The sequence below is a fragment of the Emydura macquarii genome, unplaced genomic scaffold (assembly GCF_026122565.2).
Source record: "Emydura macquarii macquarii isolate MOO-44397 ecotype Brisbane River unplaced genomic scaffold, CSIRO-AGI_Emac_v2 contig_1644, whole genome shotgun sequence".
NCBI classification, from domain to species: Eukaryota; Metazoa; Chordata; order Testudines; family Chelidae; genus Emydura; species Emydura macquarii.
In genome coordinates this window covers 274,633-295,482 of record NW_027131781.1, presented here as the reverse complement: position 1 = coordinate 295,482, position 20,850 = coordinate 274,633, and the positions used below count along the sequence as shown (strand labels likewise).

The following is a 20,850-nucleotide window of genomic DNA, read 5'->3' as shown; positions in this document are numbered from 1 at the left end:
CTGTAATTATTTTTTTTCTCTGCAGTGGTTCTTCAGAACTAGTTACTCCTTCTACTGGTGCCTTTGGATCCCATCCTCTTATCATCCCCAGCAGTCCCACAGAACAGGAAGAAGCAAAAGGTAAAACCTCTGAACAGTGATTTGGTTTTGGCTTCTCCCTATGCATACTCCTCCAGCCTGTGTGCGTAGCTTCCTCCAAAGCTGGTTAGAATCATGTCCATATTATAATCTGAGCAGCCAGCCCTGCCCCTAGTGTCTACAAACTTGATTGATTCCTTCAGTGCACATGCGTTGGACCATTCCCACCTTGGCTCCCCGTGTGCCTGTGGGAGAAGGGAAATAGCACATGAAGAGTGTGGCACCAACAGCTTGTTTCTCCTCTCTTGGTAAGGTTGGGATGCCAAGGGCCATTTGCCATTGTGCTTCCTTCTTGGATGGGTACTGCAGGGCAGCAGGAATCTCTCTCACGTATAAACATATTATATTGGGGGGCGGGCGGGGAGGAGAGGAGAGGGAGATTAAAGGATCACTGTACCTTAATTCAGACCCCTTGTGCATTATTATACTGTCTTTAATTTTATAATCCCATACTACTTTTTCCACAGGACCCCTTCCTCATCCCGCGCACAGAATGGACAGTGCTAAATGAATAGATAGCTATTCAATATTTTTTTATCCTTCTTGTTCAAAGTTTGGCTCCAGGCCCTATTAAAACATACACTATCCAAACCCTGCACTGAATAGAAGATTATTATTTTCCTCTTAGGTGTTGCTATGGTGCATTTGTTGTAGCATATGAGAGCTTCAAATACATTATCATCAAATGAATCTCTTGCCAGTACCCATGCAAGGTCAGGTGATATCCCCATTTTACATATGAAGAACCAAGAAAGTGACATTAAAGCCAAAATTATCAAGTGTTCATTAATTTTGAATGCCCAACTTGAGACACTTAAAACTTTACTTTTTAATAGTACTTAGCATTTGTTAGTACCTTATATGTTCAAAGCACAGAATCCACTGGATTTCACTTACAGTTGAAAAGTTCAGCACTTCTGCAAATGTGGTCCCAGGTGTCTCAAGATGGGCTTCTGGAAAATTAGGAACACACAATTAGTGGCCACTGTGGAAAGGACTAATTAAGCTATTTACTCAGCATCTCGGAGAAGCTTTGTGAAAAAGGCAGAGGTAGAATCCAGTTATCTAGGATAGCATTCAAATACCTTAACCATGTGTAGTGGGCTTCACTTGTGGGGAGTGTTGCCTAGTGGTCAGGAGCTTAGGCCCTTTGACCTGCAGAGGGGTTTTGGGTAGAGGAGCCTGGGCCCACCCACTCCACCGGGCTCCAGCTCAGGGCTCTGTGAAGGCAACAAAAGGGGCTGCCCTCCCGGGGACAATTCCTACCACCCCAATGTTGTCCACAGTTTGCAGTCTGTAAAAGAAAGCATGAAGGGGATCAGCTCACTGTGTGGCACCTCCTCATGGCTGGTCATGGCCGCTCTCTCCCTCTTGGGAGAGATTGGCTGCTTGCTCTCATTCCTTGGCCATCTGGTCAGTTCTGAGTCTCTCCCCTTCAGGGGCAGTCCATAAACAAAACACAGAATCAACACAAATAAACTGGGTTAGTATGTGATGGGGGAAATGCCTCCCCCTCAGGGTCTGTCGAAGGTATGTCCCCTCCTCTGGGGGAGGGGACCTTCAGGCAGCTGTGGATGGGAGAGATTCTGCCTTACTTCAGGAGCTGCAAGGTGAAGGCCCTTTCTCTTCCCTCTGCACAAGTGAGCTGTTCTGCTTCCTTTTAACTCCTTTAGTCTGTGCATCTCTTGAAGGTGGTGGTGATGGGGGGGCTGGCTGAGCCCAGAGCAGCTCCTTACCCCCTTGTTGTCCAATATGTGGTTTGTATATGCCGTCATAACATGAGACAGTCTTTATTCTTTGTTCACCACACACCTTCTACAGACACAAGGGTCCTACAGAAAACAGCCTCATTTAGTACATGACCGTGTTTCATTCCCTAAACACCATCCGGCATGTGCACTGAATGAGACAGGGGTCCTGTGGAAAATAGTACAGACTTTAATCACATAGTATTATCACGTATCCACACAATGGGCTGAATTAAGGTTGCATAGGCAACTTTAACCTTACCCTTCCTAACTTCTGAGTACATGACTTTACAATCTGTGTTCTCTTAACATTTCTATGCCATTTCCCAAGGTGGTATTTTTTTTTTTTTTTTAAAGACTGAAAAAAACACAAATTCAATCATGTAGAACCATATTGATTCCCATATGGGTTGTCAGCAGGGTTGGGACCTTTAGCTCCACAACACAGACATCTACAGCTTGAGCTAACTGAATAACTGGTAGCAACAGCAGGTTGTAATCCTCCATGTAGCTTATCCATTGGAAGGAGAAGAGATGTATTTTTGCCAATGAATTCACAGCTATTTGCTAGACAGCAGAAGAATGTTTTGGAGTGACTTTGGAATTCTGGGTTCATTTCCAGGCCCTGGGAGGAAGGGTTCTGTAATGGTTGGATCCATCTGTCCTGTTTCTTTGCCTCCTCACACTACTCCTTCACGTTTTTTCACTGAGTCAGACTGCTTCCTCTTTCTCCTCGGTGCTACCTGGATGTGAATAGGAGACAGTGAGAAGAAGAATTATCTAGTGGTCATGGTGCTAGCCTAAGACTTGGGGGATCTGGGTTCATTCCCTGCTCTGAGCAAGTCATCTTGGGTAAAATTTTCAAAAATGTCTGAAGTGCCATTTTAAAAAGTGACTTACACATGCAGGAGCCTCAGTAAGAGTTAGACTTCTAAGTCCTTTTGAAAATGGCACTTTAGACATTTTTGAAAAATTTGCCCTTAGTCTCTCTCTAATTTTGTTCCTCATATGTAACATGGGTTTAACACTTCCTTACTGCACAACAGCTGCGTGGGAGGGTAATTACATTAAAACTTTTTAGGTGCTTGGATGTTATGATAATGGGGGTCATAAAAGTACATATAATAGATCTTAAAATCCAGTGGCTGGAAATGGAAGCTAAATAAATTCAGATTAGAAATAAGGAAATCTTTTGACTATGAATAATTAACCCTTGGAACAATTTTCTCAGAGCTGTGGTGGGTTCTCTTGCATGTGGAGTCTTTAAAGCATGATTGGATGTCTCTTTCCTGAAAGATCTGCTGTAGCCCAACCAGAAATTATGGGCTGGATGCAGGAATCACTGGGTGAAATTCTCTGGCCTGTGTTATGCCAGAGATTAGGTAGATGGTCCTAATGGTGCCTTTTGGCTTGAAATCTGTGAGACCACAGGAAACCGTTTCCCTGTCCTGTTCTGGTGCCCAGTGCCACAGCAGACCCCAGTTGTTGGGAGTAGCAATTGCAGGAAAAATCTTTCTCAGCTCTCAAATGAAGTGTGCTCAGTTGCTTTGTGGGAGTGGCGCACGCATGGTTCAATTGACATTTAGGAGCTGAGTGGGGATGGAGCATATTCAGTGCAGCAGACTAATGCTGCCAGACTCTTAACAAACCTCTATTGAACATGAGTAAACAGATTTTCCCCCACCTGCCCCCGAAGATTATAATGTGGATACATTAAGGTTTATTTTTACAGGGATGGCAAAAGGCACATCCCTGACACCAGGGCAAACCCTCTTGCAAATTTCAAGTCCCTTATTTAAAACAGAGGTGCTAGAATTTCTCTAATAAAATGGTTGCATTAATTTTTTTTAACATGGGCAAAATGCATTTTTTCCCTAACGTGGTCCTAAGAAATGGCTGAACCATTTTTGTTGATTCTTCCTAAAGAATTCAGCCCAAGGCAGATTAATTTTTTCCATACAAGGTGTTTGGAAAAACTATAAGCAACTGAAAACAGGATCTTGTAATGGAATATGTTAGACAACCTTCTCTTAAGGTATTGCTGGCAGCTATAATTAACTTTTTAATTTCCCTCTTTCACATCAGATGAGCAGATGGATATATGTGCTCCAACAGAAGAAGGAAACCTTCTACAGGAGAAGCAGAGAGGAGATGAGCCAGTGGAGACTGGCAATCCACCTGTCCCACCAGGACCTCATGTACTACCACAGGCTTCAACTCCTGTATCCCAGAGTGCCCAAGCCTTTGTTCCTGGATCCTTCCCTATACCATCACAACCAGAGTTTTCCCATGTGGGTATTGAAGTGGAATTTCCCCCTCAGTTTCTCCCCGTACCATGTTCCTTGAAGTTTTGTCACATGGTTGGTTGTAGGAGATTGGTTTCCGGCTCATTCTCTGGACACTGGTGTGTGGTGTTCTCCTGCTTAATTGGCTCTAGAGATTTTTCCTATCCCCACTTGTCATTCTATGGTGTTCTGTTACACTCACCATGTATTCTTAGAAGAAAATTGCAGTGTGATTTAAGAGACTCTTGTCTGATTTATTCTTGGTGCCTATCTTTTCATCTGGCCTAGGAAACACATGAGATTCTCTTTACAATGTCTTTGGAAATCTGTCTTCAATTCTGATTTGCATATCCTATGTCTCAAACTATATCCCCTGGTGAGGCTTCTGCTGGGATATGTCTGTAAAATGGGGCTGTGAGAGACCCCAGCAACACTCTTAATTGTGGCGAGAGTGAAGCACTGGTATTTGTAGTAATGCATTTAAAATGTAGTCTAAGCTCTATAACTAATCATTGCAGTTTTCCTCTAGGAATTCCCTGACTTCTGTCATTTTGGCCTTTCCCTTGCACCTATGCTCCTGGACGTGAGCTTTGCGTTCTGAATAGTGCACTCCACTGGGGCTTTTTTATGGATTCAGTTTCATCCACCTATCCGCAGGTAGGGGAGACATTTAAGGTTCTATTGGGAGAATTGGACCAGGACACACCAGTTAGTAACCTCTTCCTGAGGTAAAGGTGACTTTGGTGCTCAGATATTCTGGCTGGTTGGTGCAATTGAAAAACTTAATATAGCACATTTTATAGCTTCCTAGTGCCCAGTTGGCAATGTAGTACCTTTCTCCCTTTCATGTGTTTGTTGGGGGGGTGCATGTGAGATCAAGGGGATATCAAGGATCGCACCTCTGACTGCACAGTTATCCCTTTTGAGATAATGAATGATGGTCCTGCCTCTTCAAAACAGGAGGGCAGTTGTTGCTTGGATAAGTGGAAAATAGTCTCCTTAAAACTTGTCTGGTTGAATTTTTTCTGTCCCTGAACTAAGTCCCTTACTAGGAGATAGGGCTGATTGTGCTGTTTGCATACCCTGAAGGATGGGTCAGATGCCAAGCCTGTAGTCTGTGTAGAAGAATGTAAACTGTAGAGTTGTTTATTTTTCTTTTTAATCCTTTTTAGGATATTTTCATTCCAACTCAAAGTCTTGAGGAGAAACCTGGTAGAGGTTTACCAGGTTCATGCCTGCCAGCAGATGACTCTGAAACCACAGAAGCTCTGTCAAAGATCTCCACAGGAGATCCTGTATTGTCACAGACAAAGGATTCCTATAAACTGGTGCTGTCTGCAAGTGAATGCAGCCAGCCCACAAAGACAGAAGGCAACACAAGCTCTCTGAAAACCAACCAAGACAGTGAGAAAACACAGGTGAAGATTGACTCTACACTGAAAGCTTTAAAGCTGAAAGTCTGTTCCACAGAAAGTTACAGCATGCATCTGAGATTGAGTGAGAGCAGCCAGGCCCTGCTCAGTGAGAACTGTGAAAAGCCAAAAAGGGAGGCTGTGCAGGCTACAGGAGAACCTACCATTTGTCCTGTTGTCGAAGGTGTAGCGGCAGAAGGGTCTGTAGTAAAGATGGCTTGTATTGATCTCACATGTGATTCTGGAAGTCAGACAGCTGCAGCTCTGTCTGCTCAATCTGAGACTTCATCATGCACTCTGGATCAAGAAGCACTGACTGCGATCAAGGAGAACCTATCAGGAGAAGGGTCTGAGTTTGAAGCAGTCCCTGAGACTCAATGTGAAGAACAAGGAGGAGAGAAGCAGGCAGAAGAGAAGCAGCTAAACGAAGAGGGATCCTCTTACCCTCTAACACGGTCTCAGGAGCTGATTCTTCCAAGGGAAACTAAGGAACATGAAAACCTGGAAGTGGAATCCAGTGAGGCTTTCGGCAAAAACTCAGAAAAATTGTGTGACCTAAGTCACAGGTTGGTACAGATGGATCCAGAGATCAGGAAAAAAGAAACCTCTAAAGACTCTGATGTGGTTGCTGAAGTGAAAAGCATGAAGGAGCTGTCCCTAAAGGCTGCTCCAGAAAATGTGCCAAAGCTCTGTGAAGTTGCCCATCAGCCTTTTGTGGGAGAGTCGTTGAAACAACAGGATGGCTCATGGCCCCAGGGGACAGTGGATGTTGCCCCAGAAATGGCATCATGTACCAAAAAATGTCCAGGCAGTCAAGTGGACATGAGTCAAGCTGAAAGTGATCTGGAATTGAAGCCGTTGCAGAAGGATCAGCCAGCACCTCCAGTTCCTTTACAGAGAGGGGATGAGGTGCCAGCAACGCTGCTGGAGAGCCAGCAGCCATCTCTGATGACCTTGGAGAAGGCAGTGGAAAAACAGTTGAAGACTAGTAATCTGGAGCAGGAAGAGGAGAGGGCATCTGACCAATCCCCCTGTCCATCCAGTGGTAAGGATATTTAATGTAGTAGTTCTGCTCTGTCTAATGTGTGTTTGTAATGCAGAGGAGCAGCTTTGTGTAATCCTCAAAGCTTCCTCAGTAGGGCTGTTATCTAAGGGGCAAATTGTGTTGCTGCGATATTTAAGTGCAGAGACGTTCCAGGACTTGATACTACTTGCATAAAATGCCTTTTTTTCTTCTTGCTTGTGCTCATAGTGTTGAGGAGGGTAAGGTAACTACTGTGGATTCCTGTTTCCTTCTTTCCTAACCACCCGTTCAATGATACTGCTGTCGCACAACCTTGAAAACACAGAATGCTCTGACACTGCCAAATGCGCAAGGATTTTTGGGACTCTCCTTTTGTTCCTACTGAAAAAATGAAGTATGGAGGGTAGAAGACTCCTGTGGGAGTCATTCCTGGTCTCTCTCTCACTTTCATAACCACCTCCTCTTTGCATTCTCAAATGTTGAACTTCCTCTTGTTGGGAAGAAAGGAGTAGCTTTGAGGTAGATGAGAATCCCACGAAGAGTCACTTTTAAGATAAACTAGACAGAGGCGGGGGTTTGTAGGAGGGAGAAAATAAAATCACCATGGTTTGGAAAGACTGCATCACCAGTATTAGCGCTGCTCGTGGCTCCTCCACCTGCACTCAGAAAGAGAACCTAGCCATGGATGCCTCGATCCAACTCTTGTTGTGTATTTGCAGAGACCGGCCTTTATTTCCCTATCATAGAATCCCAGGTTGGAGAGACCATGCAGCATGGGAGATGCCTAGTGGTACAATCTTTGGCAGCAGGTGGGAGAGCTACAAGAGGAGGTGGCTAGGCTGGGGAGCATCCATGCACATCAGGAACTCATTGAATTATATGCATGTGGAGACTTACAAGATTGAAAAAGCAATCCAACTGGAGAGGACTGCAATAACATCACCTGGGGAGGAGGAATTGGAGGAGAAGATGTGTACCTCCAAGGCTGGGAGGGTCACGGCCACCACTCCCAAGAGGAAACAAAGGGTAGTCTGCCTTCCAAGGGGAAAGGAAGCATTCATCTGCTGACTTGACATGGATCCTGGGAGGTGTGCTTCCTGCCATGGGCCTATATATGAGACGTTATGGAAGGATTGCCAAGGATAATCTGGCCCTCTGACTACTATCCCAATCTGCTTGTGTGCTGTACATCAAGAATGTATACACTTACTCCAAGGTCCAAGAGGAAGTGAGTGCAGACCTACTGAGAGTATCTGGGTGAGGATAAAAAGATAAAATAATAGTAATGATGTTATGGTAGGTGTGGTAGCCCACCAAATCAAGAAAAGGAATTGGATGAGGCATTCTTCAAGCAGCTAATCTTGTTACCTAACAGACATGAGCTAGCATAAATGGGGGATTTTAACTTCCTTGATATCTGTTGGAAGGCTAATACAGCAAAACGTAATATGTCCTGCAAGTTCTCGGCATGTATAGGGGACAACTTTCTGACCTCAAAGTTGAGGAAACAACTAGGGGAGTCATTCATTTTGGATCTGGTTTTGATCACCCAGGATGAACTAGTTGCAAATGCAGTCAGGAACTTGGGAGGAAGTGATCATGATCTGATAGAACTCAAGATCCTAATGAAAGGAGGACATGAGAACAGCAAAACAAGGACACTGGACTTCAGAAAGGCAGATTTCAACCAACTCAGAGAAATAGTAGACAAGGTGCCATGGAGACTCCATTTAGGAAAAAAAGGAATCAAAGGGGCTGGCAGTTCCTAAAAGATCATAGAATCGTAGGACTGGAAGGGACCTTGAGAGGTCTTCTAGTCCAGTCCCCTGCACTCAGGCAGGACCAAGCATTATCTAGACCATCCCTGACAAGTGTCCATCCAACCTGCTCTTAAAAATCTCCAGTGACAGAGATTCCATAAGGTCCCTCGTCAGTTTATTCCAGTGCTTAACTACCCTGACAGTTAGGAATCTTTTCCTAATGTCCAACCTAAACTATCTTTGCTGTAATTTAAGCCCTTTGCCTCTTGTCCTATCTTGAGAGATTAAGGAGAACAATTTTTTTCCCCTCCTTTTAACAACCTTTTATATACTTAAACTGTTGTCACGTCCCCCCTCAGTCTTCTCTTCTTTGAAAATATTGGGTTTGTTTAGTCTAATGTTCCCTCATAGGTCATGTTTTCTAGACCTTTAATTAGTTTTGTTGCTCTTCTCTGGACTTTCTCCAATTTGTCCACAGCTTTCATGAAATGTGGCGCCTAGAACGGGACACAATGCTCCAGATGAGGCCTAATCAATATGGCGTTAGAGCAGAAGAATTATTTCTCATGTCTTGCTTACAACACTCCTGCTAATACATCCCAGAATGATGTTGGCTTTTCTTGCAGAAGTGTTACACTGTTGACTCATATTTAGCTTGTGATCCACTATGACACCCCCCCCCCCCCCCCCGATCCCTTTCCACAGTACTCCTTTCTAGGCAGTCATTTCCCATTTTTTGTGTGTGAAACTGATTGTTCCTTCCTAAGTGGAGTACTTTGCATTTGTCCTTAGTGAATTTCATCCTGGTTACTTCAGACCATTTCTCCAGGTCATTTTGAATTTTAATCCTGTTCTCCAAAGCACTTGCAACACCTCCTAGCTTGGTATCATCCACAAACTTTATAAGGGTACTTTCTGTGCCATTATCTAAATTATTGATGAAGATATTAGACAGAACTGGACCCAGAACTGATCCCTCCGGGACCTCACTGAATATGCCCTTCCAGCTTGACTGTGAACTACTGATAAACTACTCTCTGAGAATGGCTTTCCCACCATTTATGCACTCATGCATTTATAATAGCTCCATCTAGGTTTTATTTCTTTAGTTTGTTTACAAGAGGGTCATGAGAAACAGTACCAGAAGCCTTACACCTTGTCTACATTAGCACTTATGCCGACAAAACTTTTGTTGCTCAGAGATGAGAAAAAAAACCAGACCCCTGAGCTTGTGTGTACAGCACTATGTCGGTGAGTGAGCATCTCCCATCAACATAGCTACATACAGCCAATACAGCTGTGCCACTGCAAGTTTTAAGTGTAGACTAGTTCTTATAGAAGTCAAAATATACCACATCTGCTTCCCCCATCCACAAGGCTTGTTACCCTGTCAAAGAAAACTTAGTTTGGTTTGACATGATTTATTATTAACAAATGCATTCTGACTGTTTATCACCTTGTTATCTTCTAGGTGTTTGCAAATTGATTGCTTAATTATTTGCTCCATTATCTTTCTGGGTGTACTGAAGTTAAACTGACTGGCCTGTAATTCCCTGGATTGTCCTTTATTCCTCTCTTTATAGATGTATGTTTGCTCTTTTCCAGTCTTCTGGACTCTCTCCTATCTTCCATGACTTTTTAAAGATGATTGCTAATGGCTCAGATATCTCCTCAGTCAGCTCCTTGAGTGTTCTAGGATGCATTTCATTAGGCCCAGGCGACTTGAAGACATTTCATAGATTAGACCAGGGGGTCGGCAGCCTATGGTGCATGACCATTTTGAGCAGCATACTGCGCCACTCCTGGCCCCAAAGCCGGGCCGCGCAGCAGCCACTCCCCCTTCCAGCCCTGCTCCTCTCCCACGTGGCAGGTGGGGGCCAGGAGGATGGGAGGCTGAGGAGCCAGGTCGGTGCGCCACTGGCCCTGGCCAGGAGCCACATAGCGGCTGCTGCTCCCTGCCCCCTAGCCAGGGCACTGCTGGACCCACGTGGGGGAGGAGTGGCCGCCAGGGATGTCATAGGTGGCTGGCTTCTCAGAGAAGGGCCTGGCTGGTGGCCCCCCAGGTACGCCACTGCCGTAGGGGGAGAAGAGGGGAGATCAGGAAACTGGCCTGCAGCCCCTCCCCCCAGCTAACACCCTGGCCAGGGTGCTTGGCACGTGGGAGAGGCGGGGGTAGAGTTGGCACCCCCTTCCAAAAGGTTGCCGACCCCTGGACTAGACTATAAGGCCAGAAGGGACCATTATGATCATCTAGTCTAACCTCCTGCACAATGCAGGCCACAGAACTTCACCCACCAACTCCTGTAATAGACCCCCTAACCTAAGACTGAGTTATTGTAGTCCTCAAATAATGATTTAAAGACTTCAAAGTACAGACAATCTATTAGCAAGTGTCCCGTGCCCCATGCTACAGAGGAAGGCAAAAAAAACCCTAGAGTCTTTGCCAATCTGCCCTTGGGGAAAATTCCTTCCTGACCCCAAATATGGCCATCAGTTAAACCCTGAGCATGTGGGCAAGATTCACCAGCTAGACACCCAGAAAGAATTCTCTGTAGTAACTCAAATCCACCGCATCTAACTTTCCTTCACAGGCCATTGGGCATATTTACTGCTAGTAATCTAAGATCAGTCAATTGCCAAATTAGGCTGTCCCATCATACTATCCCTTCCATAAATTTATCAAGCTTTAGTTTTGAAGCCAGCTAGGTTTCTTGTCCCCACTGCTCCCCTTGGAAGGCTGTTCCAGGACGTCAGTCCCCTGATAGTTAGAAACCTTCGTCTAATTTTAAGTCTAAACTTCCTAATGGCCAGTGTATATCCATTTGTCCTTGTCCATACTGGTGCTGAACTTAAATAACTCCTCTACCTCCCTGATATTTATCCCTCTGATGTATTTATAGAGAGCAGTCATATCTCCCCTCAGCCTTCTTTTGGTTAGGCTAAACAAGCCAAGCAATTTGAGCCTGCTCTCATAAGGCAGGTTTTCCATTCCTTGGATCATCCTAGTAGCCCTTCTCTGCACCTGTTCTAGTTTGAGTTCATCTTTCTTAAACATGGAAGACTAGAACTGCACACAGTATTCCAGATGAGGTCTGACCAGCGCCTTGTATAACGGTACTAATACTTCCCTATCTCTACTGGAAATACCTCACCTGATGCATCCTGCATTAGGTTTTTTCATGGTCACATGACCTTGGTGGCTCATAGTTATTCTGTGATCAATACGCCCAGGTCCTTCTCTTCGTCTGTCACGTCCAACTGATTTGTCCCCAGCTTATAGCAAAAGTTCTTGTTGTTAGTCCCTAAATGCATGACCTTGCAATTTCCTCTATTAAATTTCATCCTATTTCTATTACTCCAGTTTACAAGGTCATCCAGATCTTGTTGTATGATATCCCGGTCTTTCTCTGTATTAGCGATACCTCCCACCTTTTGTATCATTCGCAAACTTTATTAGCACATTCCCATTTTTTGTGCCAAGATCAGTAATAAAAAGGTTAAATAAGATTGGTCCCAAGACCAATCCCTGAGGATCTCCCGTAGTAACCTACCACCAGCCTGACAGTTCACCTTCAGTATGACTCATTATAGTCTACCCTCTAACCAGTTCCTTGTCCAGCTTCCAATTTTAATATTAATCCCCATCTTTTCCAATTTAACTAATAATTCCCCATGTGGAACCATATCAAATGTCTTACTGAAATCTAGTAAATTAGATCCACTGCATTCCCTTTGTCTAAAAAAAATCTCTTATCTTCTCAAAAAAGGAGATTAAGGGGGGGCATGGTAGCAGTCTTCAAATACTTGAAAGGCTGCCATAAAAAAGATTGAGAAAATTTGTTCTCTTGCCACAGAGGGCAGGATAAAAGGCAATCAGTTCAAACTACAGCATAGCAATTTTAGGAAGTTTTTCTTGAAATTTAACTGTAAGAATAGTAGGAGAATGGAACAAACTGTCTATGAGAGTCATGGAAGCTCCTTCACTGAAGGTTTTCAAAAAGAGACTGGATAGTCATCTGTCCTGGATGGTTTAGACACAACGAATCCTGTATCTTGGCACGGGCTTGGAGTAGATGACACTTGTGGTCCTTTCTAACCCTACAGTTCTATGATTCATTCATGTGGTCAATGATACTGTGAGGTCTGACCCTGAGCAGATCAGAAGTGACTACAGGGCACTGGGAGTGAGGGTGAAGTATTTGGGCGCTCAAGTGATGTTCTCATCAATCCTTCTGGTTAAGGTTAAGGTTAAGGGTTCGGGCAGGGCCTGACGTATCCTGAAATATTGGTGTAGAATGGTACAACTTGTTCCAAATGGACAGGTTGGAAAGAAAGGGAGGAGATGTTGCCTTGTATATCAGTGATGAATATATTTGCATTGAGGTCAGATTAGGGTAACCAGATGTCCTGATTTTATAGGGACAGTCCCAATATTCAGGGCTTTGACTTCTATAGTTGCCTATTACTCTCAACCCTGTCCCTATTTTTCACACTTGCTATTTGATCACCCTAGTCAAGATAGAAGTGGGAGGCAGACCTGTTGAAAGTTTCTAGGTAAGGATAAAAGGGGTAAAAAAAACCAAGGGGTTATGTTAGGGGTCTACTATAGACCACTTAACCAGGAAAAAGAGAGAGATGAGGCTTAGTTTAAAAAAAACAAACACAAAAAACCCCCCCACAATCATCCAAAGCACAGAATTTGGTGGTGATGGGAGATTTGAACTAACTACCCAGGTATTAGTTGGGAAAATAATATGGCAACAAATAGTTGGAGACAACTTTTTATTCTAGAAGGTGGAGAAAACTAGAGGAGAGGTTGTTCTAGATCCTATTGACAAATAGGATCAAACTCGTTGAGAATTTGAAGGTGGAAGGCAGCTTGGGTGAAAGTGATCATTTCATGATTAAGTTCATGATTCTAAAGAATGGTAGGTGGGAAACCAGCAAAATAAAGACAATGGACTTCAAGCAGTTACACTTTAGCAAACTCAGAAAATTGGTAGGCAAGATTCTGTGGGGAAGTCTAAGGGAAAAAATAATTGGCAGTTTTTTAGAGAGACATCAATGAGAGCACAAGAGCAAACTATCACAATGCGGAGGGAGGATAAGTAATCTGGTAAGAGACCACCCTGAGATCTTCAACCTGAACTTACTTTAAAAAAAAAAAAAAAAAAAAATCACACAAAGTGGAAACTATGTCAAATTATGAAGGATGAATATTAAACAAAAAACAAAACCCACAAGTATGTAGGGACAAAACTAGAAAGGCCAAAGCACAAAATGAGATTACACTAGCTAGGGACATTAAGGTTAACAAGAAACCATTTTACAAATTCATTAGAAGCAAGAGGTAGACTAAGAACAGAGCAAGTGCAGGTAAAGACAGTAGCAGAAAATGCAGCAATAGTCAAAATGTTAAATGCTTGTTTTGTTTGTTTTCACCAAAAAGATTAGCAGTTGATTGGATGACTAACAGTGAACGTTAATATAAATAATATAGGATATGAGGCTCTTCTTCAGGTCTGGGAAAGGAACTCAGGGCCTTTCTCTGCTGCAGGGAGTTGCTGGAACTTTCCCCTACTGCTAGAGCCTTTGCCTATGGTGGGGATAGACTCCAGTGGCTCCCTGCTCCTGGTGCCTTTCCTTGCTGCCAGCGCCTTTCTCTGTGGTGGGGAAAGGCTTCAGCAGGGGGAAGGCTGCAGGACGCTATGCTGCTGAAAATAGCAGTGTAGATGGGGGAGGCACTTTCTGGGTGCACAGAGAGACACGTAGGGTACATTCCCTAAGGGTTCAGGCATGTCTTTACTCACCTAAGCAGTGCCCCACCATCTACACCCCTATTTATAGCAATACTAGAGGGGCATAAAGTATTTGTATTCTACATTCCATCATGAGGAGTGTGCAGCGTAGACACACCCTTACATATGTACGCATCAACTTTTTCTTTTTAATGCTATTGAGACTGTTCCTTCATGTCACTTAGTACTACTTCACTTAGTGCTCTGTTAAGTCATTAAACAAGAACACTGGAGTACTACCCCTAAATTCTGCAGGAAATCTGCCTTTCAAATTTTTAAAATTTAAAATACAAGAACAAATTTAGGAATTTCACTCATTTGAAAAGATATAAAAGTGAAGTTTCATCAGAAGTCAGTAGTATAGTAATCTTGATATTTCAGCGCTAAATCAGAAATGAGGTTTTTTTTGGGGTTCTGGAGTTGTCTTTGCAGGATTGACAGTCTGAGAGATTGCTATACAAAAAAGTTAACAAGTGAATAGTAGTTGATTCAGAAATCGAGTAACTCTCCATTGATTGTTCTTTTTTTCCCCAGCCACCATATTTATGCAAATTTTACAAGATTTTGGCCATTTCAATGTAGTAAAAGTGCCTTCTACAGAGAAGAGTGAAATCCCAATATTTCGCAGAACCGTTTTCCACTGACCCTAGCAATACATTTCTTCTTCTGTATATATTAATGGAATTCAGTTTGAATTGTATTCACAACAGTTCTCCCATTGTGAACCAAATACATTTTTCCTCCTGTCCTAGTACTGCCTCTCGCTCTGAAGTTGGTGATTATGAAAGTGAGGAATTAGAAACATTGACTATCAATATGTGTCTGTGCGTGTCATCTTTATACAGTTCTGCAAAGATTGTTATGCCAAATTAGTCTTATCTAAATCTTCACAATGATTTTCTGTGTAGATGAGGCACTGCTTTGTTGGTTTGTTTCCATTATAGCAATATGTATATTGCTGTGATCATGGCAGATCTTACAAGGCTGCATAATTCTGTTGAACTAAATTAACTGCTCCGCAGGGAGGTATATGCAGATAGTCCAGTCTGGGATTGGCCAATGGAACAAACAAAAATATTGGACTAAATAAATTCCATGCCCTGTGGATGAATGGCCTGTGCAGGATTGTCCCCTACAGCCTGTTCTATAGTGTTTGTTCGGGTGATTAGTCTTTTTAGCTCTTCTAAAAAGAAACTAGGCATAATGTAATAGATGTCACTGTCAAATTTTCCTATGTTGTTGTAGCCGTGTTGGTCCCAGGATATTAGAGACACGAGGTGGGTGAGGTTCTATGTTCCGTTGGACCTACTTCTGTGGGAGTAAGAGAGAAACAAGGTTGAGCTTACACAGACATTTTTCCAGGTCTTCTGAAGGAGGGGATGTTCTTCAGAAGAGTTGAAGAGGAGCTCTTTTTGTAAGCTCAAACTTGTCTCTCCCTCACTCCCCCAGAAGTTGGCTCAATAAAAGATATTACTTACCTCTCACCCACCTTGTCTCTCAAGTTTTCCTGACATTTAGCTTAAATTTCCCTTGCTTAACTTCAGCCCATCACTGCGAACTACTCTAAATAGCACCGCTCCCTCTTTGTTTTCAAAGACTTGTATACCTTTGTCTCATCCTTTTCTCTCACTTCCTCCATCAATCTTCAGTTAGCCAAGATATACTAATTTCTTTGAATCTTTCTTGGTCAGTCTCGTTAACCCCTTAATTAATTTTGTTGTTGTTCTCTGAATTACTGATATTTTTTGTTGCCTTTTATGACATCTTTAGCTCCTTCTTCCTGATAGTTCTTTCACCTTCTTTATATTTGTTTTGGTTCCTTCCCCTTTTCCTCAGTTCTTGTGATATGGACCATGGTAACTGCTGGGAATATGTGACCCTGGTTGGAAAGGTCAAGGAAGGATATGTCTACATTGCAGTTAAAAACCCACGGCTGGCCTGTGCCAACTGACGCAAACTAGCAGGGCTCTGGTGAAGGGGCTGTTTAATTGCAGTGTGGGGTTGGGCTGCAGCCCAGACTTTTAAGACCCTGCGAGGTGGTAAGGTAACAGAACTCAGGCTGCAGCCTGAGCCCAAACGTCTATGCCACAGTTAAACATCCCCATAGCCTGAACCCTGGTAGTTCAAGTCAGAGGACATTGGCCAGTCATGGGTTTTTAATTGTAGTGTAGACATACCTGAAGTGGCGATTTCCTTATGCCTGAACAGAAGTTGTTGAGATGAAGTCCATGTTAGAGGGAAATTTGGATGAAACGAGATCACTGCATGTGATTTGTCTCTTTTCAATATCATACTTGGTGAAAAGTTTGAGACACATGACCATATTATAGGATGGAACAGTCCAGTGAATGAAAAGAGACTTTTGGAGTTTGAAAGTAGGATGAAGATATAATCATATTATTTAATGATATGGAAAAGTGACATGGAGAAGTGTTATGTCTGTGAATATTTGATTGGGGGTGGAGTATGGAAATTCATAGATTCCAAGGCCAGAAGGCACTGTTATTCTCTAGTCTCACCTGTATAACACAAGCGACAGACTTTCCCCAAAATAATTCCTAGAGCAAATCTTTTAGCAGATCTGTTCTGTTCATCCCCTCTGAAGCACCTGGCATTGTTTACTGTCGGAAGACAGGATACTGGGCTAGATGGATCATTGGTCTGACCCAGTATGGCCATTCATATGTTCTTATGTAAAAACATCCCGTCTTGATTTTGAAAATTGTCAGTGATAGAGAATTCCCTGATGACCCTTGGTAAACTGTTTCAATGGTTAATTACCTTAATTGTTAAAAATTTACACATTATTTCCAGTCTGAATTTGTCTAGCTTCAGCTTCCAGTGACTGGATCATATTATACCTTTCTCTGTTAGATTGAAGAGCCCATCATTAAATACTTATTCACAATTAGACTGTAATCAAATCATCACTTAATTTTCTCTTTGTTAAACTAAATTGAACTCCTTGAATCTATCACTATAAGGCATGTTTCTAATCCTTTAATCGTTCTTGTGGCTCAGCTCTGAACCCTTTCCAGTTTATCAGTATGCTTGAATATTGGACCCCCAGACCTGGCCATAATCCAGTAGCAGTCACATCAATACCAAATACAGAGGTAAAATAACCTCTGTGTTCCTACTCGAGAGTCCCCTGTTTATGCATCCCAGGATCAGATTAGTTGTTTTGGCCATAGCATTGCACTGAGAGCTCATTGTTTAGCTAATTATCCACCATGACTCCCAGTACTTTTCAGAGTCCCTGTTTCCAAGGATAGTATCTCCCTTCCTGTAAATATGGCCTATACACTTGAGGTACAAAGAGTATACTCTAGGTACAAAGTGTATACTTTTACATTTAGCTGTATTAAAACACGTATTATTTGTTTGCACCAAGCTTACTGAGTGATCCAGATCACTCTGCATTAGTGACCTGTCCTCTTCCTTATTTACCACTACCCCAATTTCTATGTTGGCAAATTTTATCAGTGATTCTGTGTTTTCTTTGAGGTCATTGATATGAACGTACAGATGGCCATACTTAGTCAGGCCAATGGTCCATCAGCCAAGTATCCTGTCTTTTGACAGTGGCCAGTGCTAGATGCTTCAGAGGGAGTGAACAGGACAGGGTGATTTATCAAGTAATCCAGTTCCTGCTTCTAGCAGTCAGTGGTTTAGGGACTCCCAGAGCATGAGGCTGCATCCTTGACCATCTTGGCTAATAATCATTGATGGACCTATCCTTCCATGAACTTCTCTAATTCTTTTTTGACCCCAGTTATACTTTTGACCTTCCCAACATCCACGGGAAACGAGTTCCACAGGTTGACTGTGCATTATGTGAAGAAGTACTTCCTTATCTTTGTTTTAAACCTACTGCCTATTAATTTCATTGGATGACCCTGGTTCTTGTGTTATATGATAAAATGTTAAATAGTATAGGACCAAGAACTGATCCTTGTGTGACCTCACCAGAAAAACACCCGTTTGATGATGATTCCCTGGTTGCAATTACATTTTGAGACCTACCAGTTAGCCATCTTTTAATCCATTTAAGGGGCTAGAAGTGGATAGAGGGAGCAATAGATGTGATATATTTGGATTTTAGTAAGGCTTTTGATGCAGTCCAGCATGACATTCTTCTGAGCAAACTAGGAAATATGGTCTAGATGAAACTACTATAAGGTGAGTGCACAACTGGTTGGAAGACTGTACGAAGAGGAGTTATCAATGGTTTACTGTCAAACGGAGAAGGCCTATCAAGTGGTTCAGTCCTGATCCAGTAATATTCAATATTTTTGTTAATGGCCTGGCTGATGGAGTGGAGAGTATGCTTATAAAATTTGCAGATGACTTCAATATGGGAGGGAGTTGCAAGCACATCAGCAGAAAGGATTAAAATTCAAAATGACATTGATAAATTGGAGAATTGGTTTGCAATCAGTAAGATGAAATTCAATTAAGACAAGTTCAAAGTATTGCACTTAAGAGTGAAAAATCAAATGCACAAATACAAAATTGGGAACAACCTGCTAGGCAGCAGTCCTGCAAGGTTGTGAAAAAGGCTAATATTCTGGGATGTATTAAGAGTAAAAACAATGAGTCCTGTAGCACTTTAAAGACTAACAAATTAAATTTCTGTAGGCATCAGCTTTCGTGGGCTGCAACCCACTTCGTCAGCCACTTCGTTGCAGCCCTTGAAAGCTTATGCCTACAGAAATTTAATTTGTTAGTCTTTAAAGTGCTACAGGACTCTCATTGTGTTTGCTGTATACAGACTAACACGGTTACCCCTCTGGAAATTAACAAGAGTGTTGTAAGTAAGACATGGGAGGTAAAGTTTCACTCTATTTGGCACTGGTGAGGACTCAGCTGGAGTAATGTATCCAGTTTTGGGCAACACACTTCAGGAAAGAGATGAACAAACTGGAGAGTCTAGAGGAGAGCAGCAAAAATAAGAGGTTTAGAAAACCTGACCTATGAAGAAAGGTTGAAAGAACTTGTCCTATTTAGTTTAGAGAGGAGAAGGCTGAGGAGGGAATGTGATAAGTCTTCAAATATGTAAACGATTGTTATAAAGAGGACTATGATTAATTGTTCTCCGTGTCCACTGAACGTAGGACAAGAAGTACTTAGCTTAGTTTAGGTTAGCTATTAGGAAAAACTTTTTCGGTGTAAAGATAGTTAAGCAGTAGAACAGGTTATGTAGGTAGTTGTGGAATCCCATCATTGGAGGCTTTTAAAAACAGGTTAGAGAAAAACAGTTGTCATGGATGCTCTAAGTGAACTTAATCCTGGTTTAGCACAGGAGGATGGACTAGATGAGCTCTCAAGGTCCCTTCCACCTCTAAATTTCTATTCTGTCCTTGTGCTTTGCCTCAGTAGGGACTTGTACAAGCACAGGAAAGCAGCAATTCCTTTATTAGACTGGATCTAGATATCTGACAGTAGGACAAGATTGATTGAAAACAAAATAACGCTTTGAAAGCAGCTCAAGGTTTGGTCAAGAAAGTAGAGGTTCTTGGGGCCATGGAGATTTAGTGGCCTCTAAACATTCAGGAACACCTTGTGGTGGTGGTGGTGTTGTAGTAGTTATTTTATTCAGAGCTGGCAGTGAGCTCAGTGCCATATAAAGATTGTTGTTCATTGGGGAGTCTGGTCTTTGGATTAACAAGACACTCCTTCTGCCCCTCCTCCCTCCCCCATCTTTATTGCTTGGCCGATATGATAATGTCTTAACATGCTTCTCTACTTCTGCTGGATGGAATCAGATTCAATCATGTTTGTGTTATCCCCTATTGGTTAAACATTGCAAAAGAGAGAGAAGCCTTAAGTTAATGCAGATTCTCCAGTAGCAGGAGTTCTGTTCTTTGGATCAGAAATTCTTTGAGGGATTGCACATGTCCATTTCATTTTAGGTGTGTGCACACCTAGTGCACCAGCATCAGAGAATTTTCCATTAGCAATACCTGTCAGGATGGTGCATGTGCCCTCTGCTGCATCATGTTGTTGTGTGATGGTTTCTTCAGATCACCTGGGGTCAATGGTCAAAGTGTGTTAGCTTGCTTCTGCAAGTGTTTTTCGCCCTCGTCAGGGAAATTGTTCTTGTGTATATAGCTGGTGCTTGATTTTTGTAGTTGTATAGTATAGTTAGTGTAGATTTAACATAGTTTAGTAGATCTGTAGATTCCTGCTTGTTCTGGGTCCTGAGGGTGAGTACTGGGGGATGCCTTAGTCTCTGGGATTTAAGCCTTGCACTGGCTGCAGAAAATCCATGCTGGTGAGTGACCCTCATTCTTAGTATCTAACGTGCCTGGGTGAAGGTCATCTGAGACAGATGCTAGCTCTGCAGGGACTTTAAGCCCCAAACTAGAAAAGATAGGGAGGTGAAGCGTTGTCACCTTCTCGTGGAGGCTGCCCTGGGTCCACCTTTGGAGACTTTCTGCTCGGGGTGGGCACCAAGCACATCCATTTCAGTAAGGAGTGCTCCTCTGAACATTTCGGAGTCCTACCCCCACTCTCATAGACTTTAAGGTTAGAAGAGACCATTATGACCTCCTGCACAATGCAAGCCACAGAACCTCACCCACCCATTCCTGTAATAGACCCCCCAACCTATGATTGAGTTATTAAAGTCCTCAAGTCATAGTTTATAGTGACCTGTGTCCCATGCTGCAGAGGAAGGCGA

General features: G+C 42.8%; 1 protein-coding gene across 5 annotated transcripts in view; it reads left to right on the top strand.

Moving 5' to 3' along the window:
- Positions 1-20,850, top strand: part of TP53BP1 (tumor protein p53 binding protein 1) — a 68,508-nt gene that overhangs the window by 18,056 nt on the left and 29,602 nt on the right. For all 5 annotated transcript variants that reach the window (XM_067555383.1, XM_067555380.1, XM_067555381.1 and 2 more), the window contains 3 exons: positions 26-120; positions 3,972-4,177; positions 5,344-6,628. In XM_067555383.1, the coding sequence (XP_067411484.1) occupies positions 26-120; positions 3,972-4,177; positions 5,344-6,628 (1,586 nt within the window). The remainder of the gene's footprint in view (positions 1-25; positions 121-3,971; positions 4,178-5,343; positions 6,629-20,850) is intronic.